Source organism: Tympanuchus pallidicinctus, unplaced genomic scaffold, assembly GCF_026119805.1.
Source record: "Tympanuchus pallidicinctus isolate F22 unplaced genomic scaffold, pur_lepc_1.0 scaffold6, whole genome shotgun sequence".
Lineage (NCBI taxonomy): Eukaryota > Metazoa > Chordata > Aves > Galliformes > Phasianidae > Tympanuchus > Tympanuchus pallidicinctus.
The window spans coordinates 9,877,109-9,903,280 of NW_026294780.1; the positions used below are offsets into that span (position 1 = coordinate 9,877,109).

Consider the following 26,172-nt stretch of genomic DNA (forward strand, 5'->3'; position numbering starts at 1 on the left):
AATCTGAGTTGCCTTGGAGAGAAAAAAAAAAAAAAGCCACACCATCTGAATGACTACAGGTAAAATACAGGAAACAGGCTCCCAAATACTGAGCTGGTAGGGTCTGTCTGGAAGTAGTTCTCCAAGTAACTTTTCTGTCTGAATGGATTAATGTATCTGAACCTGGTGGACAGTAGGACCTTCCTGTTCTATGCTACAAGCAGAATAAATGAAACAATGATGCACAACAAGCATTAATACTGGTATGTCCTCAGTAGTGCTATAGTCTCAAGTACAGACCCAATAGCGCTCAAGCAGTCTTTCTAGTTACATAGGTGCAGAACACAACCTTTAAAAGGTCTTGGGAAAGGTCATTTTCTGGATTGCACTTTATCATGTAAGTTTGCTTGATCTGGATCCTAATAGAACGAGCCTCAAAGAGACCAAGGAGAGTTTTATTAGAATCACGCTTAAAACAACTTTACATATCCTTAAGACTGAATTGCTGTCAACATTTATACACAGTGTATAGAAGGCTCCTGAGATGGCACTCTGAATGCAGAGACCAAGGAGACAGTGCCAAACACAATCCTCAGCCCAATGCACATGTGGTGATGCTGTAGTTACAGCACAACACTATTTCATCATTCCAATATTAGATAATTCATCAGCTTTACCATCACCGTGAACAAGCCCAGATGAAGTTTCTCAGGTGCTGTCAGATGAAGCAGACTTTCACACACTGAATAAGGAGATTCCAGCTACCCACCCATCTGCTTTAAAGGCAACAGGTAGTGGAACGAAGACCATCTGTTTGATGCAGCAAATACTTCATGGAAAGGCATAAGGTTGAGTCCTTTTCACAGTTATTCATAAAAGCAGTCCGACTGCTTTCTTCTGGAGAATGTTGATAGGGAAACTTAAACACCTTTCAGCCACCCACCTAGATAGGCATACAAATATAGACCAAAAAATATGCAGAGCACTGGGCTGGGGAAAAGAAGCCAGCAACAGCAACACAAGCTGTGTGTGTGGCAACAGCTAGAACTCCTGTGAATGGCCATTTTTGTGGGGTGGCTTAAGTGTCACTGTCTTCTTAGGAACAAGCTCAGGAAGAACATTAGGTAACACCCCTCCTTGAGCGATGGTCACACAGGAGAAGAGCTTGCTCAGCTCATCATCATTTCTCACAGCCAGCTGGATGTGTCGGGGCAGGATCCTGGCCTTCTTGTTTTCCCGTGCAGCATTTCCTGCCAGCTCCAGGATCTCTGCAGTCAGGTATTCCAGCACTGCAGCCATGTAGACTGCAGAACCGGGGCTGATCCTGTCAGAGTAGCGGCCTCTCTTCAGGAGCCCGTAGACCCGGCCCACAGGGAACTGCAGACCAGCCATGGCTGATTTCGTTTTCTTTGACACAAGAGGGAGCCTTGTGTTTTCATTCTCACGTGCAGACATTCTAGCGTCAATCTAGCGTAAGGAAAGGAAGAATTAGCAATAAGGAAAAACAACAGAAATTGAGTATTTAAGTCTGTCCTGCCTTCCTTGTCATTCCACTGCCTCTCTCATTCCTGAGAAATCGTTTTTTGTTTCTCAAGAAGTTTGCTAGTTGTTTCACGTTCCTGTCTGGAGGAGCAGATGTGTTAGGCTGCTTCTCCATGAAACTGACATGTTTCCAGCCAAGGGACACCTCCCACCTCAGTCAGAGCAGAGGTCAGCTTTCTGCTAGGCTCCTGAACTTCTCAAGAAAGAGATGTGCAACAGGGAACAAGGTTTTCTGATCCAGTATCAGAGGAGCACTGCTGCTAAGGAAAAAGGTTAAGCAAACAAGGCTTCAAGATGCAACAAGCATTCAGAAAGCCTGCAGGGAATCTTCACTGAACTTACCCCTAGCAGAAACACGAACAGCTTCTTAACCATGTCCTCCAAGCAAACAGCTAAAAATTTATATGTTTTTCTGATGTAACAACAGAAAAATAAACAAAAAAATCCCCTTCATCTGCTGGAAACCACTTCAAACAGAGCCTGTCTTCTAAAGAAGAGGAGACCTATGCTGCAAAGTGACAGGCTACAAACAAAAACAAGACTTACAAAGAAGAGAAGCTGTTTTTACGTCGGAGACTGAAATTGTTCTACACTGTATATTGCAGCAGATTACTACAAATACATGAGTGCCATCTACTTGTATACTGTTCCTCTTTTTATTTTTCTCTGAAACGAGCCTCCATTACTTATTACTGATGAAGTTCTTAGCACTGAATAGCACCAGCTCCTCTTTGATACATAACAAAAAAAAGGTAAATATAGGAAAATCCCACCCCTATGCACAGGATTGCTTTTAAGTTTCAATTGTAAGCTGTTTTGAAAAAAAGGAGGGACTTCCCTCAGATTTCAGGAGAAACTAAATCAAATATTATATTAAAGCATTTTGAAGTATAATAATAGAAAGGCTCTTATAGATTTCTGAGGACCCACCCTAGAAAAAGGGAGCTTTAGAATTAGCCTAGATAAACAAAGCTAAGATTCACTTTAAACAACAGCCTTACACAAACAAACAAACCAATTATAAAAGCCACTACCTCATTCAATAGTGGCTTTTACTCATCCAGTTCATTTCCAACACAAAGAAGGACACCCTTAAAGAAAAAGCCCTTACCAATACAAGTTGCTTTAGGCCTTCTCTCCAGAAAAACCACAACCAAAACAAACCACCCTTTCTTCCCACAGCTGCCCCCTTTTTAAGCTCCAGACTGGCAGCCATATCATCAGCACCTCTTGCCTCATTTAATGCCACCTGAGTGAGTGAAAATTCAGCCTCTCAAAATGAGAAACAATGAAAGTCACAACACTTGAGCAACACAGTGCAGTTCTTAAGAGCAGGTGAATTTGGTACTCTTCCTTGAAAAGCTGCTTTGCATTGTCAGCTAATTTTCTCCTCTGAAGACACATTATTTACTGCCTTGAAGAAGGGTGATACCTCTGACTGGCAATTCATTTATTACAGCTGTACTGGGGCATACTGCACCCTGCTGCAGTCATCAAGAATTCAACCTAGTAGCCTCTACTGTGGTTGATTTTGCTGCCAGCAGTGGCCAAACTGCTTTATGAGCACATTACAGAGCTTGGGAAAGGCTCAGGACCTCTGGTTGCCTCCATTTCATGGTTTGTCCCCCTTTGTCACACAGTTCATTTTTTTTCCAAAGTCATGTGTAGCTGTGTTGCAAGGTTTTGTATGTTCTTTCAAGGGTTGAGTGTGTGGTGACAGCTGAATCTATTATTTCTCCAACGTATGAATGCTGAAGGGTTGAGACTAGGCCCAAAAGAAACTTTCACTAGCAGCTGAGCTAGGAGGCATCCATTCTCAGACATCCAAAGCTAGAGGGGTGTTTTCAACTCACTCTGCAATCTGGTTAGTTTATGATTGAATTAAACTACTAGCTAGAAAAAAACAAATGAGATTGTTCTCAATGAAAGAAATTCTGAAAAAACAGACCTTGGAATTCACCACAAACTCAGTCTTTGGGGATAGGGCCTTTCTTCTCCCTCAGCTCTTTCATCACACAGAAAATGTCAAGTAAAGGCCTTTCCAGTAGCTGCATGAACACTGGATGTGCCTCCGAGGGTCTGGCGTTTGGTGTGGCGCAGAGCAGAACCACAGAAGCAGTTTTCATCCTGGAGCAGCACTCTGAAACATAGCTGTCTTGATTAGCAGAAGGCTATAACTGCCACACTTAAACCTGCATGAAATGAGTATCTTGCTTGAATCTTCTCTCATTACTGCAAGCTTTTAGATTTTCGCTTCACCGAAAGAAATAATCATTCCCGCCATTGCTTTGCACAGTCAAATAGTGGGATTAACTTGACTTTCACATGTTCATTTCACATATATGTCCTTTAAGCCTTTTTATTATTTTTTTTTCCCCAGTTAGCAACACAAGGCTGAAGTTGCATGTAGAACAAGAGGGATTGGAAGGAGCAGCCTTAAGTTGTGCCAGTGGACGTTCAGGCTGGATACTGGAAAAACATCTTCTCCAAACAAATGGTGATGCAGTGGCACAGGCTGCCCAGGGAAGTGGTGGAATCATCGTCCCTGGAGGTGTTCCAGAACCGTGTGGATGTGGCACTGAGGGACGTGGTCAGTGGGTAATACTGGTAGTAGGCAAACACCTGGACTAGATGATTTTTGAGGGCTCTTCCAACCTTAATGATTCTATGATATAATACATTTTTATGCACAAAGCAGCAGATCTACTCCCAGGCATTTTTACATTTCTTTGCTCCAGCATCCCCCACTTTCTCACTTCAGTGAAATGCGTAGGCCAACCAAAAGCTCATCAAACTGATCTTTGCAAACAGGCTGTGTACAACTCCTTCAATTGCCCACTACTGTGAAAAATTCAAGATGTTTGCTTTGCTCAGGAATCCTTCTCCTTTCCCACTCTTACTTAAGTACAGCTTTGAGTTGTTTACATTATGAATCACTACAGCTCCAAAGACCCTCAAAATTGTGAAAGCTGACCTGTAGGCTCTGGCATACTCATGCTTTGAGGGAACCCAGGTCAAATTCAACATGACAGGCATATCTTATATAAAACAGGCTTTCACTCTGCCTGCAGGTTAGGAAGATGGTCCTAACCAGCTCTTCTTTGTAAGATGCTGTGAAGTCTGTGAGACAGTACCTCAAAGGCAGACTGATCCTAATACACTTGCACCAGATCTTGTTTCCCCACTCAATAGCAAACCTCAATATCCACTACAGAGTGAGAAGCCTAGGAATCTTCTCAAGGGAAAGCTTTCACTTTGAGTGAGTTAGTTAGAAAAGGCCTAGGAGTTTGTTTAGAGGAGAATATACTTGTTATTCTGCACCAATAGAAAGAAGCAAAAGAATCACCTCCACCAACAGCACAAGGTTTAAATAGTCACCGGGTAGCCAGTATAGCAAGGAGGAGAAAGAAGTTTAGCCTCTTATGAGAGATAGCTCACTGCAGCTCTCCAAGCAGTAAAGCATTAAAGCAAAGGGTAATCAACTCTAAAGCAGAATTAACCTGTGAGGTGCTAAACTAACTGCACTGAGGCCATGATAAATGTTCACATGAACATGTCTCGATTCCTCTGCCTGCTCTACAACCTTTACCTGAAAACATATTATAGAAGTAAACAAGCAATTTTAAAGAGTTACTTGGGTGGTATGCTAGACCAAGAAAATAAGGCAATCACATTTCTGTGGAAATGAAGCTGTGGAAAGAAAGGAGAACAGTGTTGCTTTCTGGAAATTTTTATTACAATCTTTAAAAATGCATTAAAAACAGTGGAAAAAATTACAAAAAATTAAACAAATTAGTGCTGAGTCCCATTATTCAAAAGTGCACAGATCAGATCAGAAAAGGCAAGTTTCACTGGCTACCAGTTTGTTCCTGAGTCACACCAGTATTTTTGGAAGTTTTCTTGGGAAGGAGCTGAGGGAGGATATTTGGCATAACCCCTCCTTGAGCGATGGTCACACAGGAGAAGAGCTTGCTCAGCTCATCATCATTTCTCACAGCCAGCTGGATGTGTCGGGGCAGGATCCTGGCCTTCTTGTTTTCCCGTGCAGCATTTCCTGCCAGCTCCAGGATCTCTGCAGTCAGGTATTCCAGCACTGCAGCCATGTAGACTGCAGAACCGGGGCTGATCCTGTCAGAGTAGTGGCCTCTCTTCAGGAGCCTGAAGACTCGACCCACAGGGAACTGCAGACCAGCCATGGCTGATTTCGCTTTCTTTGGTGCAGCTTCAGGCTTGCTAGCCACTGTAAGTTTCTTTCCTCGCCCAGACATTCTGAATAGCACAGAGAGACAAAGAATTGGAGATTTTTCACTGTACCCAGGTGCTTAGGATACAGGTAACTGATAACAAGAAGAGATAACAGCAAGGATAGTTACACTTTGTACTCTTCTACATCAAGAAGAAAGCTTGTTCCTTTCATGAGGGTAGGAAGAGCTACTCAAGTTCATTGAAAATAACTGCTACTGCCCCTTAGCAGCCTATTTTTGAGAGAGCAAGAGTGGTTTGAAAAGTTATCAGTAAGACTTACTGTAGCAAATGTAAAGAGCTCAGAAAAGCAGTTTTTCAATTATTAGAATGTACTGGAGATTGAGACAAGATGGACCACCTTACACATACCTTACCTTATTGTCTTAAACAATAACTTATCTCAGCGCTAGCTAAAGGCCAAGGCTGCCTCTTTTTCCAGGAGAACTCAGTATTCAAACTTCCTTTATTGTTATATTAGATTTTCTGAATTCACATTAAATACAAAACTTCAAGGACTTATACAGCCCACAAAGCCTTATCTGAGGGAGACCAAGAGATTTGCTCTATAGTTTCTAAATTTATTCTTAAATAGATTTTTCTGGTTGCTATAGAACTATGGAGACTACTGTGCATGAGAGAGAAAGAATCAACTTGGACATAGTGTTATTACAAACATAGAAATAGATTTTACTGTCGATTTACTAGAATAGCAATCAAGAAATTCAGTTCAGCTAGAAAATATCTGCAGTTAAAGCAGTAAAAATACTTGATTATCCTATTTATTCAGACTTAAGATATTGTTTAACTTCTAGTACAACTGTTTATAATATAAAAGAACACATATCATTAGACTAACATAATTTGTGTAGTTTTTAAATAGAGAAGCTTAAATACTTAAGAAATAACAGAATAAAGTTTCAAAGGGAAGAAGCAAAACAAAAAGCCTACCCTGTACCAAAGTCTAAACAAAGCCAAACTATAGCTTATTACCTCCACCTTCAAACAAATGTTTTTAGGTTAGCTTACATTGCAGATATACTATGTTACACATACAGTTTTTCTACAAAGTCACCCCAACTTTTTCCCTGAGCTTTATAGATGAAAATGATATCCTGTTACCTTCCAAAGAGATATTTTTAAGCCTAATTTGTGCTTTGCTATAGCCTACAGTCAGAGGCAAACAGTCCTGAAAAAAAACCATTCCCCCTAACTTGGAGCAGTGACTTTTATGAGCAAGATTTTCTCCCCATTAGTGGGGTCACCTGGCAATTAATGAGTCATTCCCACATGTGGTTCATCTTCTTCCAAACACTTGACTGGAGGGAGAAGGAAGAAAAACAGTCACTCTGAGGTAAATCCTTCTTGGAGTGGGAGTCTAGGCAGTCTTCAAAGGCTAAACTACACTTATAATCTCTGTGCTCATATCAACTCTTAGTTGTTGGGGATGGAATATTTCTGTTCGTGTACTGCATGTAAAAATCAATCCTTCCTTTCCTGCTAAGGCTTGATTTAGACAAGTATATAAAGGAAATGTGAGTTTTAATCAAGAAAGAGGAAGGGAAATGGAGTAACATGGGTGCTTTCTAGGCAGAGGAGGCCTTTCAGCAAAGAGAATGGAGAAAGACTGTTAGCTTCACTTGTACTCTGTGAGCAAAACCCCCTGAAATGATGTGAAGGGAATGCTTCTAAGGTGTGTGATGCTTCTGATGTAACTCAGGACTTAATCTGAGAATATTGGCTTCTGGTGCTCAGGGTCATTGGTTAGTTCCTCTGAATTGACTTGGGTAAGAATCTTACCTAATACAAGTGAGTGTCTTCGTATAATCACAGAATGGCCTGGGTTGAAAAGAACACAATGATCATCTGGTTTCAACCCCCCTACTATGTGCAGGGTGGCCAACCACCAGACCAGGCTGCCCAGAGCCACATCCAGCCTGGCCTTGAATGCCTCCAGGGATGGGGCATCCACAGCCTCCTTGGCAATCTGTTCCAGTTACCACCCTCTGTGTGAAAAACTTCCTTCTGATATCTAACCTAAATTTCTGCTGTCTCACTTTAAGACCATTCCCTCTTGTCCTATTACTATCAACCCATGTAAATACTCATTTCATTCACCTTGTAAATAATGAGTGTACTTTTTGTGCTTATGCTCTTTTTGTATTTGTTTCTAGGTATCCAAAATAGGTTCCAAGAGCAACATGCAAGAACCACATGCATGAATGGTATTTTCAGCTTCAGAAGATGGTATTAAACCAGCAGGGCCCCTTTAAAGCTCAGGCCCGACAAAACATTTGTATGCTGAAAGCTGCATAAGCAGGTAAGCCTTCTGTTCTGCTTGCTAGCTGTTAACTGTGGGTCAGAACCAAAATACTTTGGCTCCTAGTGGGGGCCTGAAGTAGATTCCAAAATTGCAATTCTAAAAAACTCAGCACAGATGCTGGCTTCAAAGTTCTTATGTAATCTATAATCGTGGCTCCAACACCACTCAGACAACCACGGCTTCCACAGTGATGAACATCTGGCGCACCTAAACATCAAGTTGAGTCTTCCTGTCCTTCAGGGCCATAGGAAGTGGATATGGAACACATTCCATGCATCCAAATATTCATTTTAACCATCACTGTCAACTGCAGCTGTGGCTATCAATCTCAAAGGGAGGACAGGTGATTGTGCCTTCCATTCAGTAGAACAGGCTAGCAGTTAGCACAGAAAAAACCTAGCTGGGTTGCAAGGAAACATAAATTTTTATTTCAGTCCCTTGGCGGAGCACAGAAAAAGAACAACACAATCTCAAGGCCTGCAGACTGGCTGTGTGAGATAGTTTCTGGGGACACGGGACGAAGCTCCCTATTCCTGAGCGTGCTGGCTAACAAACTACAGCACAAAAATGAAGGAAGGAATTTTTTTTTGCAGGATTCGAGGTGTGTTTTTAGGGAATGGGGTGCTGGCCCCAATGGAACAACGAAAGGATGGATTTTCCTACACGTCTGTGTGAAATCCAAGCTCCAGAGGGGCTAGGGATCTCATACCCAGCCCATTCCTCTGTGGTGCTCAAAACCAATGTCAAAGTGACTATCTAGGCACCACCTGAGGGTGGCTGGGCACAGGCTCCCCAGCTCAGCGATCACAGCCCCATACTGCTGGATTTCAGTCCTTTCCTTCTAATGTGGAAAGGACTGCCTGGATTTTCAAACAGCTCGCTTGCGAGAGGCAGACGAGAGACCCACAGTCCGTAGCCGTATGCCACACGCTCAGCGACAGCCGTGGAGCCCAAGGCACCGAGCCTCCAATCGGGAGTGGGCCGCGTTCACAGCAAGCCCTGCCTTATTAGGCGCTCCGGGAAGCGGCAGTGGCGACACGAGCTCCGCCTCACCCCCCCCGTCCAGCAGCGCCGCCTCTCCGCGCCGCGCACGCCGGGACTGGCCCTGCCCAGCGCCGCCGCTCTCCGGGCCGCGGTTCCGCAGGCAAGATGCAGGTGAGAGCTGGAAGTCCCGGCAGTCCGGCCCTGCCCCAGTCCCCGTGGCGCGGGGGAGCCCGGCGGAGCGGCGTGCAGAGCCGTAATGGCCAACGGCCTCGGCCCCGGGCCTTCCCGATGCTCCTCCGAGCGGGGCTGCGGCCGTGCGTGGCGTTGTGGGGCGCCGGGTTGGGCTCTTCTCTCTTTAAGGGCGGCGTGCGTTTTTTGCTGTTGTAGTAAGCAGATGGGTGGGTGGCTTAAGCGCTTCTGCGTGTTGACAGATGGCAGGAGTGCTAAAAAGTCTGCAAGTACTGTGCCTTGGGGTAGAGAAGAGATGTGGTCTCACAGAGTCACAGAATTGTAGGGGTTGGAAGGGACCTCCAGATCATCTAATCCAGCCTCCCTGCAAAGCAGGCTCCCTACGGCAGGCTGACAAAACAAAACCAACCTGGTGTGTAACTTAAAAACATTTCTACTGAGTTTCTCAGCAACGCAGGGGTGAACATTGGGCTTTTTTTGGGGGGAGCCGGGGGGGGGGGGATTATTGGAACTTCATTGCGAAGGCTTTTAAAATTCAGGAGCAGCCTCAGTACAGACCTAGATATGTTCCCTCACAGTGGCCTTACCTTGAGAGACTGTGTGCACTTTCCTCCAAGCACTGGCTTAGTAGTGATCACAGCACTTCCAGACCTTGTACCCTGCCAAGATGTGCTCTGGAATAGAATCAAGTTACTTCTCATGGGGCTACAAGGCAACCTTGGTGTCAGGAGGATGCATGCTGTGGCTTTCTGATGCTATCCGGATGATTTCACTTCATCCCTGTGCTGTTTCCTGAAAAACTTGCTTGAATGTAGAAAGCTCTCCTCAAATACCTGTCATCCACTTCTTGTTTTACTGTAGGACCCAGAGAAAGACACCGAGTGGAATGACATCCTGCGCAAGAAAGGTATCCTTCCTCCAAAGGAAAACAGAGAAGAGCAGGAGCGTGCAAAGGAAGAGGAGCAGCTTGAAATCCTTCAGAAATCTCTCGGTGGGTGCATGTGCCTGTGAAGCACTGTGTCCTCTTCTAAACCTGTAGGGCATACCAAAAGTAATTCTTGTACAGGGTTAGCTGTACAAGAATACCTTGTACAGGGTGTTGCATCTGTTAACAGTATCAGACAAATATGTTCCAGAATATATGGCCTCTTCCAGAGCAGGAAGACTCTCTTCTTGATGACAACTCCATGATTTTGAAATGTTTACATGCAGTTGCAATAAGAACTGTCTCAGTGGAGTATGTTTATGAATGTACAAATAAAACATCTCATAAACATGATCATTGTATGCATGCTCCATTATTAAGCCATCCCTGCTGTATTATATGTTTGTGCTGCAGTCACAGAGCTTGAAAGCTAGCTGTGGTTCTTCTGTACCAGCATAGCCAGCCTTTGGCTTAGAATCGTTGTTGTCTTTACATCTATGTGTATAGAGTTCATCATATTTTCTAAAAAAAAAAAAGTAGTGTAATATTGGAGAGGAAAAAGACATATTTCCCATACATAAAATATATTTCCCATACCTAAATTCTGTTAGACTGAAAGGCTGATGAGTTTTGTTCCCAGAATGATATATTTGCTGATTTGATGTTGCTTCTCTTCTAGTGAAAACATATGAGGACATGACTCTGGAGGAGCTAGAAGAAAACGAGGATGAATTTAATGAGGAAGATGAGAAAGCTATTGAAATGTACAGGTTAGAACATCATGTGGAACTTGGTTTTAATGAAATCTTTTTTTTCTTTTTTTTTTTTTCCTTGAGTATCTCTTGTGATTTCTACTATCTAGCTTGGTAGCGTAGCATCTGCAGAAGACGTATCAAATTCCTTTCATGGAGCACAATTGTACTTACTGCATGTTGATGCTCAAAATGTGGTGCAAATAGGATAACATCTGTAGCCTACTTCAACTTGCTTTTATCGCTTTGGGGTTTCAACATATTTGTGATCTGCTTCTAAAATCTGGGTTTCAGTCAGGTACTTTAAAAATGTATCTATTTTTAAGATCTCTTTCCCATTCTCTATTGTTCAGACAGCAAAGATTAGCAGAAATGAAAGCAGCTCAAATGAAGAATAAATTTGGAGAAGTTCTGGAGATTTCAGGAAAGGATTATGTTCAAGAGGTTACGAAAGCTGGGAAAGGTATATGGGTAGTCCTGCACCTCTACAAACAGGGGTAAGATCTTAATTATTTAACCTTTAAACCTTTCATGGCTCCTGACAAATGTACAGTTATTGTGGAAATCGAGGAACTGAATCTGGAGTTAAAAGAATTGTTAGTAATTTGCTTTCTGTTGGCTTCAAGACAGCTCAGCTTTGTTGTTCAAATGGTGTTACTGTGAAGGGATGCTGTTGGTATCTTAATTAAAAATGGACAGCAAAAAATGTAACAACAAACAAAACAAAGAAAAGAAAAAGCCACATCAACTTCTAGTGGTACTAATTTAATGGGAATGCTAGAGAACTGAACAAAAGTAGTCAGAATTGCTTTCAGTACATTGGTCTTCCCACTGAACTGTTATTTCTGACTCTTTTTTTTCTGGAGAAGATTGCTATCAAATGAGTCTTTTTTTAGTTTTTCTTATACGTGTCTCTTGCTGTTCTTGACAGAATTCCACTCTGTGCCTTAATAAACCAACATTTAAGTGGACTTGCGAAAAAGTACAGAGATGTGAAATTCATCAAAGCTATCTCTACCACCTGCATACCCAACTATCCCGATAAGAATCTGCCTACGATATTTGTCTACCTTGAAGGAGACATCAGAGCTCAGTTCATTGGGCCTTTGGTGTTTGGTGGCATGAACTTGACGAGGGATGGTGAGTATCTGCATCCAACTGCTGTGAACATCTCTGCAAGAAGCTAAAGAGGAGGAGTGAGAATTAGGAGAATGGAGATCACTAAGAGCCGCGTGATGAGTTGGTTTTGCTGTTATCTTCTCCCCACCGTTTGGCTCAACAACACATGATAGCAATGTTGTAAAAGCAGCAAGTATAGGCCAGTGTAAAGGTATTTAGAAAGCTGTGGATTGCAGGAGGTTGGCAGGGAGTAACATCATAAAGCAGTGCTTGGAGACAGGTATACAATGGAATAGGCTCTAATTGTTGGAAAGTAACTGGAACAAATGCCATTCCTGGACTTCACTGGAGGTAAAAGGAGGATACTTGTTGGCTTTCTGGGTAGGTGTGTCAGTACAGATACTTTCAAGCTTTTGCAAAGGCATCTTGATCTGAAATGAGCCGCAGATAAGGAGTACTTCAGGTCCCTGCTGAATGGTAGCAGTTGCCTGTGTTGCGGTAGGATGCAAAGAGGTTTTTGTAGTGTGCTTTATTTTGTTCATTTAATAAAACCCTAAAGTTTGCAGGTTACATTGAGTACATGCTGTAGAAGATGCTCTGTTTGACGTGTCAGAAAAAGAAAAGCTCACCTGTGAAACTGCTAATTTGAGAATAACTAACTGTATATAGAGGTTGTCTCATTATACATTGAAAGGAACAGTGGTAGCAGAACACACAGTTATCTTTCCCCCATTTTTAGCACATAAATAATTGATTGAGCTAGCTTAATTCAGTCACAGAGAAAAGCTGGGCACTGAAATTCTGTACTTTTATTTCTTCCCTCTCTAATTCTAAGTGATTTCCATTGGAGATGAAGTAAAGTGTGTGCTTGTATTCGTTAGTCTGTAAAGTCTGAAGAAAATTGGGTTTAGTGATGGATTTTCTAGCAGGACTAGGAGAAAGGTTTCAACTGAGTGTGTTGTATAGACTTTCCTCTACTTCTGGGAAGCAATCCAATTTGGATCTACTTAGTAACAGGCACACTACTGATGGGCAGTTTTGTTTTGTTTTGTTTTTTTACTGTCTTGCAAATGAACTAATAATCAGTGCAAGGAGTAGCTGGAAAGGGGTGAATTGCACTTACGTAAGTATTTTTCAGGGATATACTTTACAATTCAGGTATATTGATAGAATAGCCTCAGTGGCTAAAGAAACTTAGCTATTCCTGCTCCTTCTGACTGTGCTGAGCTTGCTGTTTGATGCAAACAGCTGTAATCTCTCAGCAGTGCGTGTTCAAATCTGATTTCTCTCCTTAACTGGATAGAAGGAGGTTGTGTTCTTTCAACAGGGAAGTTGCCTTATGCAAAGCTGCTGCTCTGTGTCCACTGTCTCTGACATTCCCCGTTGTAAAGGGAGCCAGGAAGCACAAGGAATGACATTGCAGGCTCAGAGTACTGCTCTGCAGACAGCCCAGGGCACAGAGCCACCCAAGTGGTTGAGATCTGAGTCAACACTCCTAATCTTGAAGGGAGGACTTGGCTGGAGTGGGGTGAGGGACAGGGCAGTGGAGCTGAGATGGGGTGGCAGGGGAGGGATAGAGTATGGCCCTGGTTTTGATGATATTCATGGTAGTGTGGTAAGAGAAGCCAGCCGGGGAAACAAGGTGGGAAGAACTGAGGAGAACTGTCAAGATCAGAGGTCCTTTTTCCTTTTGAGAGTAAATCAGAAAGGTGAGGAGCTGTGTGTTGGGGTAAATAAATCAGCAAATATCAAAAGGCATCAGAGATAGAAAACAGCCTAGTCTGCTTCCCCTTATTCATGACATTCTTATTTTGCTCTGTGTAGAACTGGAGTGGAAGATCTCGGAGTCAGGTGCCATCAAGACAGACCTTCAGGAGAACCCCAGGAAACAGATCCAGGACCAGCTCATGTCCTCCATTAGGGCATGTGTCCAAACCAGGGCAGAGAGTGACTCAGAGGATGACTAACTCCTGCATCAGCATCAGGATTGATACAGTACACTTGCAGCCAGCGTTCCTGCCTAAAAGACTGGAGGTGCTCATCAAGATCTTCCTGAACCCCAAAGTGGAACATTTCAAGACAGCCATTTATCTAGAAATTTAAAGTCGGTGTTTTTTTGATTTTGGTGATGTGGGTATTTTTCCTGAAAAAAAAAATTACTGCAGCTTCACTTGAGATCATGAAAGACTTTTTATATTACAAAGCCTGAGTAAATCTTACTCCAAGTTTTAAAATATAGGTATTGCTAGATACAAAAGTCTCTTGTTATTATTTTCTTAGTGAACTGCTGACGCTTTTTTTCTTTTTAACATAAAATATGAAGTGACCTAAAGCGTAATAGTTTGACTATGTTAGTATAAAAGTTGATCTTAAACATGGTGAGTTACAGCATGGCACTTGGTCTTCTGTTAACCTGTCCTGTGTAGATGCTGGATGGAGAGAGTGGACTGTGGAGAGCTCAGGGAAGTGACATGGGTGCTGCTGAAAGCCACGTGTGGCCCCTTTGCAGTGGGGTGCTGGCAGAGGGGCTAGCACAAGTGGGAGAGCTGGGGGCCCCATTGTCTTCAGCGATGCATTAGTGATGGTCAGTATCTTCTTGGACCTGCTAAGTCCAGAACTCCCTTTCATGTACGTGAGTTTGCTTAGCAGCAGTACTTTGCCTTTTGCAGCACTTCTTCAGGAAAGAAGATTCAAGATAATGGCATTCCAGTGTGAAATTACTGACTTCCACTTACAGAGAACTTCAGTGCTTTACTACAATAATGCCATTGCCATACGGAAGGGAAAACAATGTTTGAAGAGCTAATCTTATCTTCCTATATTAAAGCAAAAATAAAATACTCTTCTAGGTAGAACAGTAATAATTGAAGTCTTAGTTCAACTCTATCTCTTCCTTTCCTGAATTATAGCTATTCTAACATTGAGCTGTGTGCTTATTTTGGATTGGAACAGTAGACACTAAAATCTTTCTCTTTGAGATCTGCATAGGGATTTGAGTGTAACTTAAGTATTTTATTTTTTTTTTAAACAACACTGTGGAAGTGAGTAAAATGCAGCAGGATACAGGCTGATAAATATTAGTTATTACATTTTGTATGTATTCACACATTTCTTGACAGTGGGCTATGCAAAGTGCTATCAGACCTGAGCCTTTTTGGTGCTTACCTGTATCTCCTTACAGTCTGGGAAAAGGACAATTCTTTCTCTGCAGAAAAACCAATAAGTGACTTCTACAGAAGTCATTTACATTAAAAAGATTCTAGCAGAAGTCTGCATGGTTTTTCTTCACTTGTCCTTTTTGAAGTGTGCATCGTTTCACACCTTGCAATGACCTCTGAGCGTATCAGCTGGGTTTCTTTAGGAGGATGCTAACGGAGAGGAGCAACCACCAAAGGGCATTTGATACAAAAAGTAAAGCAAGAGCTAGTTTGAAATAAGACCCTCTGTGAGATGGTTCGGTATGAATGTCATATCCTCAGCCTTTCTCTCTCCACATTTGCTGCTGTTAACAGTTCAGCTGTCTTAGTGCAGGCACAGCTGCCATACTCTTCTCAATTTATTTTTAAAGCTTATCAACTTTCCAGTAAGGAGAGCAGAAACTCCATTTTGTGTCATTGCTGCAACATATTCAATTTAAAGTATAATCTAAAAAGTAGCTAGAGCTCTGGATGCATTTTTGTTTCTGTTACTAGCTCTCTTGAGCCTCTTTAAGGAAGGAGGGTGGTGATAACTGCAGGGTAGGCTTTTGTGGTTTTCTGGACCGCTGGTTTCTCCTGTTATGGTCCGTGAATCAATACAGTATTCTGTCTTCAGTCTTTGCCTCCAGCACATCCTCTCTGTGCCTGTCAGATACTTTCATCCAAGGACTTACAGTGAGAAATCTTGCTCTGGTTTGCCATGCACATCTTCCTGTACTGATAATGTCTAGTCTCTATTCAGCACTTTCTTTTCAGTTTTTAAATACATATCTGTGACCAGGACGGGACAGCCTATGTACTGCGAACCCTTAATATCAGACCACTGAAGAGGGCATGTATTTAATAGCATTGGATAGTTTGGAGGTGACCATGAGAGGTCTCTCACAAAGTCTCCTGCACAAAGCAGTTTGGACATGCACGAGAATGCACCTGCTACTGCTGATCATTGGGTAGCTGAAGGACAAAATGCATCTGATGACCAGACCATAGGAAATTGCTATGTGCTTATGACTTGTACCATTTTTTACTCTGTATTCTTGTACATCCTGTACTCTGAGATGCTTGATGAGTTGACATGTGGGGTGCCGTTACAGAATATCATCTTTAATGGTGTAGATGGGACAATAACAGAAAACCAAAAGAGGTTGAAGGTTCTGCTGAGCTACTGACACTCATGCAGAGCATCATTTTTAATGGTCTCTGTGCTTCCTGGTATTTGGCTAAGTGTGAAAACAGTTCTTTGTAATCCTGTTCTCTTTCTTGCCAATTGTATTGTCCCGATCAAGGCCTTTTGTAGAAATTAGATCTCCGGTGGAGATGGATAATGAGCTCTGTTTAACCTTTCAGCACAGCAGAAACTACGGAAGCATTCAGGTAAGGGGAATGAGCTTTCATTTAAAAGGAAGCCAGTTGCTAAATAGCAAACCAAACCAGCCATTAGTATCCATAGCAGAATGAGGCAACATAATGTGGGAAAATAACTGGGGAAACCGAATGCTCATTTGCAAAGATTTGGGGCACCGTCGCTAAATGCACTTCTCATATTTTTGCAACCTGGCAACAATTAGTGTCAGATCAGTGATCTCTACTGTGCACTGAGGCTCTGGAGAGTCAAAGGCACTGATCTTGTAAAGCCTGCTGAGTTTCGTAGAAGATCCTGTTCTATGCAGTGCTATGAGAGCGTCGCTGACTCATCCCACACAGCAGCAGTGCCTGAGGTGGGAAGAAAAGTAACCATGGGCCACAGAGAGATGCGGATGATTCACCATTAGTGGACAGTCACTCGAGTTCTTTCTGTGTGTGTGAAATGTGAGTAAACCTGTAGTCACAAGGAGTGCAGCCTTCACAGTGTGGGTCTTAAGTCTGCTGCTTACATGGGTTTTATGTGCAGGCAGATTAAGTTGATGGCAGGCTGCCCTGATCCAGCTAAGTCTCCGCTCTGATCTTCCTCTACCTCGATCTGCTTGCAGGGATGATCTGCACTCATCAAATCCTGCCAAACCTGGAGGGTAACAATTTCCATGTGCTTTATACATACAGAGCCCTGTGTTGTGTACAAGCATGGTAACGAAGGGGAAAAGCCAGTTCTCCAGGTTCTTAGACCTACCATGGCCAGGGTACCTGTGCTTGGACACAAGTGTTCTCAGAAGCTGGATTTCAGGAGGTGATTTTCATCAACCTTCAGCTGTATTTTTGTTCCTGTACTGCAAGTTCAATTTCACAATAGTTTATCACTATAATCCAGAAAGTTCTACACTTCGGAGTCTGTGTAGCAATATGAATTAACATTTCTAATGCAAACCATAGTAACTTATCTTGGACTAACTTGTTTTGTAAGGGGGGCAAAAAGAAAAAAAACCAACACCATAATATGAATCTTTTTCTGCATATTTATTGGGATTAGATCATGTCTAAAGGAACACTACTGTTGCTAAGATCAAAGGGGACCGCTTTCCCTTCTCTATATGCCAGTCACATCCTTTAAAACCACTGCATTGCTAAACCTAATCTATTCCCTGTCAATTGTTGGGAATGCAGCATGTATCCAGTTAAACTCATTCCTCATTGCAGCCCATTTTAAATCACTCTTCATTTCAATTTCATTTAGCTAATTCAGTCATCAAAGGAGTGCGAGAGGCATAAAGTACTTCATTGATGCGCTTATCTCGTCACAGAATTAGAAAAAGTACTGAATATCTTTGGTCTACTTGCAGGAGGCTTTTGTGATGCCAGGAGAGGATTCACTCCCTCCCTTGGAAGAGTTTTGAGCTTCAGATGAGAACCATTGAGAAGAAAATCCAAGCAGTAAGAGTCTCTCTAGACTTGTGTGGGAGATTGATGAGCGTTCCAACTTGTTTTTATGTAATGTGTTCAATCTTTCATTTCCTGACATGGCACCATTTTTTTCAGGCCTTCAGCAGATTAATTTTAATTTACAGAGCTGACTGATGGAACTGAGGTCTGATAAGAAATGGCAGGAAAAACATCAAGTAGTTCTGAGGTCATTTCCATTTCACACTTAACGTGTTAAGTGATCAAGGAATTACATAACTTAAAGTGGAACAATCCCATGTAATAGGTGTTAACAGACAATTAATGAGCTGAATGTAATCTTTACAATCAATATTTGTAAGCCTCTGGATCAATATATCTACTATAAGAAGCCACATTTCTTCCAGTACATTGAACAGCTTAAGCACAACATTATTTACGAGGCTCCAGCTTGTGGAGGCAAAAGTCACAACAGCTGCCAATGAAAGCAAGATTTTCCAGACAGCTGCTGCTTACTTGTAAAGTGACACGGCCTCTTGCTATGGCATGTAGCAATGGGTTGATGGTTGGGCTAGTTCTGGTCCTTTACCAACTTTAATGATTCTATGATCCTGATCCCACTCATACCCATTGGAAGTACTGCCATCAACAAGGAAGGCAGCAGAACCAACTACATCTCAGTTTATCCATCTGCAAAATCATACAGACCACGTGGGAGTTGGGAGACCTCATCAATTACTTGCTCATATGAGGATGTTTGTTACAAAAAGCTGAAAGCAGTGATATTCAGAGCCTTCAAGGTGACAGCTGCTTTCTGTAGCATTGTTGTTCCTGGGCTCAGGCAATGAGAGCAGGAGAAAGTCAGCAGTAGTCCCTAGTGAAAGTTGATTTCTGCTATGACACTAAGGCATGGGCTATTCTCTTTTGCAAGGAAGTGCTTATTGTAAAAGGTTGCAGAGTTTGTTGGGATGAAAACACAAGAGAATATGCAAAACTTGGAGTTGAATTTCCTGGCTGGTCGCTACTGCAAACTTCTGATTATGTCTAACTAGCAGATGTAATGGGGCTGCGGAATGAATAGTAACCAGATCCTGCAGGGTGACCCAGGCCTTACAACCTCTCCTGATGAGACAATGGGTATGGATGCCAGATCTTTCAAATACCCCCATGGGAGAACAACCAGGTTGCTGTTCCCTGTGTTTAGAAGGTGATGTGCTAATAGAGAAAGCAAGTTAGAGACGAAATGTTTGCTAGCTCAGAAAGAAGCTCAGGTCTTATTGTTTGAGGACTGGAACAAGCTCATCCTACTTAGGGAGTCCTACTGAAGGGCTCAAAGTGTGCTTCAGGCATTTCTGAATTTTCAGAAAACGGGAGGGATGAGCAGCTCCACAGCGTCACCTCTCAAAAGCGTGCCAGGCACGAAGTAACTGCAGTTGTGCACAAGATGGCAATGTTCTCCACAGAAATAAACTTGCTTCCTTACTATGGTCTGTCTGTGTGCTTTTAGACACAATGCTGGTTTCAGTGGAGTATCAGTGGCAGTACTTGAGATGCTGTGTGCAGTCTGAAGTCTGTTAAGAAGCAGATACACCAGCTGTATGTCAAGTATGTCTCCCTGTGGGCACATGTGAATCTGTCCCATGGGTTTCTGCAAGCTTTAACTATTGACTTGACTCTGTTATACTGCATATGAACATGGCATCTATAGCATTGATTTCACAAGACTCTTTTTCAGGAAGGATGCATCTGTCATCATGTTGGTTGTGAACAGCTGGCCGTACACACTTCCCATTTCCCATCTGTATGGATCCAGGCATCTTGTCCACAAAAAAAAAACCCCAAAAACAAAACAAAACAACAACAACAAAAAAAGTCACTTCTAAATCACTCCTCAGCAAGAACTTGGTTCCAAAAGCAGCAGAGGCTGAGGAGCGGGCCCAGTCTGCCTAAACCAGAGCAGTCCCGCCTCTGTGCATGAGGTGATCATGCGAAGATCTCTGCGGTGTGCTCCTGTATGGGAAATGTTAGGTCACAGTCTGAACCAGTGATTGAGCACCTGGTGAAGAGTTGTAGCCAGCACAGGTGGGGCACAGGTGGAAGCAATTCATCTGTGCGACCAGAAGGGGTGGACACCTCCCTAACCTCATGTAAGGGCTGGCAGCTGCAAGGGAAGCATCTCTATTTGAGATTGTTGTTTGAAGGCTGTCTGGTGAGCCCCGATCCCTGGAAAGGGGTAAACAGTTCCTTCTTTATTACTGGATTGTGACTGCTACATTTCTTAGATTTAAAGCAACTATATCTGCTGCTGCCTATCTTTACTTCACCATGAAGCATAGCCAGTTCAGAAGCTTTTCAGTGGCTACCATGTTCTGAGCAAAATAGGAGGGATCTTAGTCCTAATGCGATAATCTTTACACAGCTCTTGACTTACCTCCCTGCTACAAAGGGTGATCCAACTCATCTTCATAGGTTCTCTTTCCTCTTTCTTCCTGAAGACGCATTTGTGCAGGACTGTGTTGCTTTGCAATTTGATTTATGAAAGAAGAAAGAATTCAGATTGCCCCTATTTTTTAATGATCAAAAGCAGGTATGATGAAAAGAACAGTGGTATCCAAATAGTTTCCAAAGCAAATCAGGGCACTACATGAACACACTGAGAAATGGCCAAAGAGGAGCTGCCTAGAACATCATCAAGTATATCCACTAACAAGAAATGTGTCAGGGTAGACATAAAATCATAGAATCACAGATTGATTGGAAAAGACCTCTCAGGTTATCCAATCCAACTGCCAGCCCACCACACCCACTGGCCATATCCATCTGTGTCTCATCCACGTGCTCCTTTAACACCTCCCTGGGCAGCCTGTGCCAGTGCCTCACCACTCTTTTTGGAAAAGAAATTGTTCCTGATATTCAACCTTAACCTCCTATGGCACAACTTAAGGCAGTTTGCTCTCATCCTGTCACTGTTATCTTGGAGAAGAGGCTGACCCACACCTCACCACAATCTCCTTTCAGGAAGACATCTCTCCTTACATTCAAGCTGGGTGTGTGTGATCTCTGAAGCATCAGGATCTGAAGCTGTATTTTGCAAAGCTGTAGAACTGTTCTATGAGATTTCAAGATCCCCTGTCTGGGGAGACCAAGCTTGCAAGGTGAGGAGTCACTCAGAACAGAACAAAAAAGCTATGTTAAAGGCAGTAAGTGAAGTTTCTCACAATAGACAGGCTACTGGGCAGCCTGCTCTCTCCCTCAGAGCCCTGCCTGTATGGGATGCTGCAGATACATTATAAAATTCCCTTTTCTAAGGGCTCTCCAAGGGCATGTGTGTGTTGCATGGTGGGTACAGCAGGCCAGGAAATCTCCGGCTGCCATGCAGTGCTTGTCCCAACTTGCTGTGCCCACTCTGTACATCCTGTCAGGTGAATAACATTCTGCTATCAGAGCCCCTGCACAGCTTTTCAAACCTTAAATAACCTAGCCATGTAATCACTCCAGAAGGTAATTAAACCACCTGCTTATCAACAGTGGAACAGCAATGGAGAGTTGGGATCTAGATTTTATATGAGATAGCCTTTTCTTTTGCAGGTTAGGTCATGAAACATCAAGACAAATGTCCTGGACTTAGGATTTCTGCTTCTGGCATAACTCAGCAGCAATACTTGATCTGGTGGCTTAGGAAGCTCCAATTTTGCAGCCTTGCTATGAGAACATCTTCCTTCAAGACAGAATCCTAATGCATCTTTTTAGAAAAATGAATAGAATAGGACACTTCCAAAAAGTCTAAACTGTGCCCAGATCATGATAATTTGGAGAACATCACACACATGTGTCTGTGTCTCAATGCAGAGCTGGTGCCTCACTGCATCAGGTTTTAGCCTAAGCTGTGATGGACTGAACTTTTTTTCTTTTTACCATGGCAACCTCACTATGGTGATTTCAGGGCTTGGAAGCTTTATATTTATCTTGACCAGCATGAAGAAGTCTGAAGCTCATTAAGTGGGGAAGGTGGATGGATAGCATATGGAACACACTGCACAGAGACAGCACTTCCCTTCACAGGGCAACTGGGTCACTCGTATTATCTCCTCTGGCTGCAAGTTGCCTTTTGGACATACTGAGTCGCTAACAGTTCTCTCCGTCCCAAGGGAAGAAAATCCAGACAGATGGCTTCAGAGAAAACCTTGCATCTTTAAGGCAAGATATGTTCCTGGAACAATAATTAATGCTGGTGGGATTTTACTTACTTATTTATTTATTTTTTTGAGAAGCTTGGAAAGAATTCAGTATCACCAGAGGGCATTAACACAGAGCCTAGCAGAGGACAGAGAAAGATAAAGAGGGGAAAAAATAGCTACCACAAAACAGTGATCCTATTAAAATGACATTGAAGAATTCTATTAGTGCTCTTTGCCCCCTCGCCTGCCTGCCTTCAAAGATTCCAGGCAAAACACTGCTGTCAGTCAGATAAAGCTGAGTAAATCTCTGCTAGAGGTGACATTCACATGTGGCAGAGAGGCACCAGGACACTGGGCAGTGGAAACACTGCACCCATGGTGCTGCTGCTGCTGACTCTTACAGCTGTGCCCTTTAAGTAGGGGCAGAACAGCTTGATCCTACAATTGTCTTTCCCTTCCCAAATTAACCACTTACTTAGGTGTTCCATTTTGTTTGATACTTGATGCTACAGACTGTATCACAGTGTTCCCCAAAATAAGGATGATCTGGGGAGTCACACAAACTGAAACTGAAGATTCCTGTCTGTCCAAGATCACAGAGAAAAGGTGGGACCTCATTCCCTGTTATTAGACCTTCTCATTCTCACTTCCTGAGCTTGTCCTGCCAGTATGTCTGAACAAATGCCTGTTTATACAGGAGTATCTAGTGCACCATGCTCTGGAATAAGGATGTACTGTCAACTTAAACACGTTCAAAATAAGGCTATTGATTTCTCTCCCTCCCAGTTATTTTAGCAAGAAAACCTATTTGGATCCCAATCAAAGGCATAATTTATTGCTCTTTGTAGAAGAGCAGATTCTCTTTTACCTTTGACAATTACTATAGATAGAACAGAAAACTCATACAGCATCCTGAACAAATGTCTTTGCTTTCAGCACTGATAATGCCTGAGTGGAGCACTGTCTGCAGTGCTGTGATCCTGGACAGATATGGACCAGCTGCAGTGGGTCTGGAAGGGAGCTGCAGGAAGGATCAGAGGGCTGGAAATCACAACCTACCAGGAGGAATGACTGCACTGGGGCTGTCTTCCTTAAAGAAAAGAAGATTAAGGATGGGGGAAGGGAGAGTGATAGTATTCCTCAAATATGCAAAAGACTGCTGTTGACAGAGCAGGAAAAGAATTGTTCTCCCTGGTGGAAAGCAAAATAAATAACGGGTTCAAATTGCAACTAAGATGACTTAAGTTAGGCATTAAGAGAAAGATTTCTAGCAGGAAGAAAAGTGAAACACTGAGCAGATTTGTGTGATGAGACATTTTGCAGACCCCACTGGAGGTCTTTGAAACCAGTGCTCCTTGGCAAAGGAAATGAACAGACAGCCTCAGGAGGATTGTCCTTGTGCTACAGGTACTGGGACTGCCACCACATTTTAGAGGAATATAGTTCACATGGAGAAAAGCTTGTCTAATGTCAAAGAGATGAGTTGCAGAAATGAAAGTTTTTAATACTTCATTATCTCTTGTAACCTTTTCCAATCATCCAGTCAAGCATCCTATGATTTATGAGTTATGTCAGCATTAAAACACAAAAATAGCTCAATGTAAATTGTTCATTAGGCTTCCGTACAGGACTGACGTTGGCAGCTTTGAGCCACTGACTTACCATAGAATCACAGAATCATTAAGGCTGGAAAAGACCTCTCAGATCATCCAGTCCAACCAGCAGCCCACCCCCACCATGCCCACTGACCACGTCCCTCAGTGCCACATCCACACTGTGCCACTGCCCCACCACTCTTTCTGAGAAGAAATTTTTCCCAATATCCAACCAACTGTGCTGCTCTCTGGAGAGTTCATCTTTTTCCAGACCACTCAGGTGAGGAAGGCGGGTCTCTCTCCTGCCTTCATCAGAGGCCTTGTGCACTCAAAGTGGGGTGGGAGAATGCTATCTGGGTGATGCATGAATCAGCACTACTGCTCTGAGCTGCTGCATCAGAGGATGGGAAGAGATAGCATAGATGAGCAGCGACTGCCAATTTGGCCACAGCACCCCGGCACACACCATCAAGTCTTTCTCCTCTTCAGTGCTCTGCTTCCTGCAGAGGGACAGTGTTTACATCCCACAGGACTTGGTGAAAAAGCAACTGGTAAGGATGAGTAGTATCAGTGAAAAATGTCCTCATCTACTGGGTGAGGTGATGGCTGGGAGAGAAGAGGGGAGTTGCAGTCCCCATGCAGCTAGTTTCAAGCCCAGGCAACCCATGCACATGTGCAGGGAGCCCTCTTGCAAGCGTCCTACCCATTAGAGTTTAATCATTTGCTGGTTGTGCTGCTGATGAGCTGATGTAAATGGAGATGATCCCTAACTAATGTGAGACCAACTCTAAGGAGTATTTTCAACAACGTCTGAAGACTCTCCAGTCACTCACTGACTGAGCAGAAACATCAATAAATCTATCTGGGCACTCTCTCCCCACACTCTAGGTACTTCTAAAGATATGAATTTGTCTGAGGGAGTCCTGGTCTGGAGTTGTGTGAAGTGGGGACACACCACCAGTTGAGGGGTCAGAGGGTCAGTAGCTTCTATTAGTTACATTGCAGTTGGACAGGAGCTGAAACCCTGCCCTTCGGCCTGACTCTGCTGGAGAGAGCACACAGCTGCAAACAGCTGTCAATAAGGAGAAAGCTGATCTAGCTGCTCTCACCTTTTGCTTTTTCTGACGTGGAAGAAAAGGAAAAGGAAAGGAAAAATCATCTCACAGGAAGCTATACACAGATTATTTCTCTTCTCCTGAAGTGAAAGGCATCCCTCTTGTCTTGCATAGGATGCGAGTTGCATGCTGAGACACCGTGCGGTTCTGAACTCTCCCCAGTAAAGCAATTGAGGGTGAAGGAATGTGGAGATTGGCAGGATGATCTGATTGGCAGGGCCATTATGAGTGTGCTGTGTTCTTTCATTACAGCTCCTATTGCTGGCCTGTGTTAGCTGGAGGGGATGAGGTGGTCAGGATGTTCCCTCTGGCCATAAAAATCTATTAACCTCACTGTGCACTGGGCATGGCTTGGAATTCCAATACCTGTCCATCATCTGAAAGATCCAAAATACTAAAGTCAGCAGGGTTTCTCCATTGATTTCTGTCAAAGTCACTGGAGAGAAGCTCCTTGGCAAAGGTTCAGCTGCCAGACATGGCTGGGTTTTGGGGCTCTGCAGCAGGTGTGGCTAGGAGAGGACCTTTAGCTACTTAGAAAAGGATGAAAAGCAGTGAGAGATGGGCCACTACATCCCTATCCTCACTGATGGTGCTGCTTCCCTTTTTAAAGAATGGATAGAAGAGAGAAACTCACTGGAGACTTGCAACTCTTTCCTACAAAAGGAGATCTCTTGAGCACAAGAAATTAGGCTACCCCAGAAATAGGCCAGAAAACCACCATACTCTAGAGATTGACTTTCATATATACATATATATGTTCACATATAGGGCATATTTAGTGGTTGGTATTTTTTGCACATATAGGACATAGTAGGCCTAGTGAATTTTTGAGTGAGGCTCCTCCTTACTTACCAGCTTCTTAGGGTACAGTTTTTGGAGAAAGGGGCTTCTGAATTCTTCTAGTTAATTCGGTAATCTGCCTAGAAGAGTGAGAAATTCATCTGCCTGAAGTTAGGTATCTGAATATAAAAATGTCCCATCCTAGGCTGGCGGCCCTTTTCTTCCCTGTATAATTAGTAGGAAGAGGTATAAGAGCTGGCAGAGGCTGACAAGACAGCTCACTTTTGGAGATGCCCATTTTTCTGCATCACCTATAGGAAGAGTCTTGAGGGACCAACTAAGACTTCAGTACTTGGCTGACACAAACCCAAAGTGAGGGTCCCAGAAGCTATCAGGTTGCAATGCTTCTCACAGCTGATCTAATCATGGAATCATTAGGGCTGGAAAAGACCTGTCAGATCATCCACTCTAAAAGCCAGC

General features: G+C 43.1%; 4 protein-coding genes across 7 annotated transcripts in view; 2 read left to right on the plus strand and 2 right to left on the minus strand.

Moving 5' to 3' along the window:
* Positions 1 to 26,172, plus strand: part of RPL31 (ribosomal protein L31) — a 662,822-nt gene that overhangs the window by 442,191 nt on the left and 194,459 nt on the right. The window contains exon 1 of one of the 2 annotated variants that reach the window (XM_052664934.1): positions 9,371 to 9,375. The exons of the other annotated variant lie outside the window; for it this stretch is intronic. The gene's annotated coding sequence lies outside the window, so the exon portion shown is untranslated. Of the gene's footprint in view, positions 1 to 9,370; positions 9,376 to 26,172 lie in introns of those variants that run through there. 2 annotated transcript variants of the gene reach the window in all.
* LOC128071819 (histone H2A-beta, sperm-like) lies at positions 8 to 2,752 on the minus strand. Of its 2 annotated transcripts, XM_052664928.1 has the most exons (3): positions 2,633 to 2,715; positions 1,864 to 2,044; positions 8 to 1,446 (listed from the first exon to the last, which is right to left on the minus strand). In XM_052664928.1, exons 2-3 carry the CDS (start codon positions 1,894 to 1,896, stop codon positions 1,021 to 1,023), a joined length of 459 nt encoding a protein of 152 aa, XP_052520888.1. In that variant the 5' UTR covers positions 1,897 to 2,044; positions 2,633 to 2,715; the 3' UTR covers positions 8 to 1,020. The 2 variants fall into 2 exon arrangements, with proteins under 2 accessions (XP_052520888.1, XP_052520887.1); XM_052664927.1 differs by lacking the exon at positions 1,864 to 2,044 and having other exon boundaries at positions 419 to 1,446; positions 2,633 to 2,752.
* On the minus strand, positions 5,236 to 6,993 carry LOC128071821 (histone H2A, sperm-like). 2 transcript variants are annotated; one of them, XM_052664932.1, is made up of 2 exons: positions 6,886 to 6,993; positions 5,236 to 5,790 (listed from the first exon to the last, which is right to left on the minus strand). In XM_052664932.1, exon 2 carries the CDS (start codon positions 5,787 to 5,789, stop codon positions 5,370 to 5,372), a length of 420 nt encoding a protein of 139 aa, XP_052520892.1. In that variant the 5' UTR covers position 5,790; positions 6,886 to 6,993; the 3' UTR covers positions 5,236 to 5,369. The 2 variants fall into 2 exon arrangements, with proteins under 2 accessions (XP_052520892.1, XP_052520891.1); XM_052664931.1 differs by lacking the exon at positions 6,886 to 6,993 and adding an exon at positions 5,895 to 5,967.
* Positions 9,137 to 14,312, plus strand: PDCL3 (phosducin like 3). The gene is made up of 6 exons (XM_052664913.1): positions 9,137 to 9,241; positions 10,121 to 10,250; positions 10,864 to 10,954; positions 11,290 to 11,433; positions 11,868 to 12,076; positions 13,880 to 14,312. The coding sequence occupies exons 1-6, from the start codon at positions 9,236 to 9,238 to the stop codon at positions 14,020 to 14,022; spliced, it is 723 nt and encodes a 240-aa protein (XP_052520873.1). The 5' UTR covers positions 9,137 to 9,235; the 3' UTR covers positions 14,023 to 14,312.

Bases quoted from the DNA above. Each gene is read 5' to 3' on its own strand.
- LOC128071819 (XM_052664927.1), bottom strand. From the start codon at position 2,737: ATGGCTGCCAGTCTGGAGCTTAAAAAGGGGGCAGCTGTGGGAAGAAAG. The intron at 1,447-2,632 runs GTAAGGGCTTTT...TCCTTACGCTAG, and splicing joins GCCTAAAGCAACTTGTATTG to ATTGACGCTAGAATGTCTGC.
- PDCL3 (XM_052664913.1), top strand. The intron at 10,251-10,863 runs GTGGGTGCATGT...CTTCTCTTCTAG, and splicing joins AATCCTTCAGAAATCTCTCG to TGAAAACATATGAGGACATG. The intron at 12,077-13,879 runs GTGAGTATCTGC...TGCTCTGTGTAG, and splicing joins CATGAACTTGACGAGGGATG to AACTGGAGTGGAAGATCTCG.
- LOC128071821 (XM_052664931.1), bottom strand. From the start codon at position 5,938: ATGAAAGGAACAAGCTTTCTTCTTGATGTAGAAGAGTACAAAGT. The intron at 5,791-5,894 runs GTAACTATCCTT...TGTGCTATTCAG, and splicing joins GATGTAGAAGAGTACAAAGT to AATGTCTGGGCGAGGAAAGA.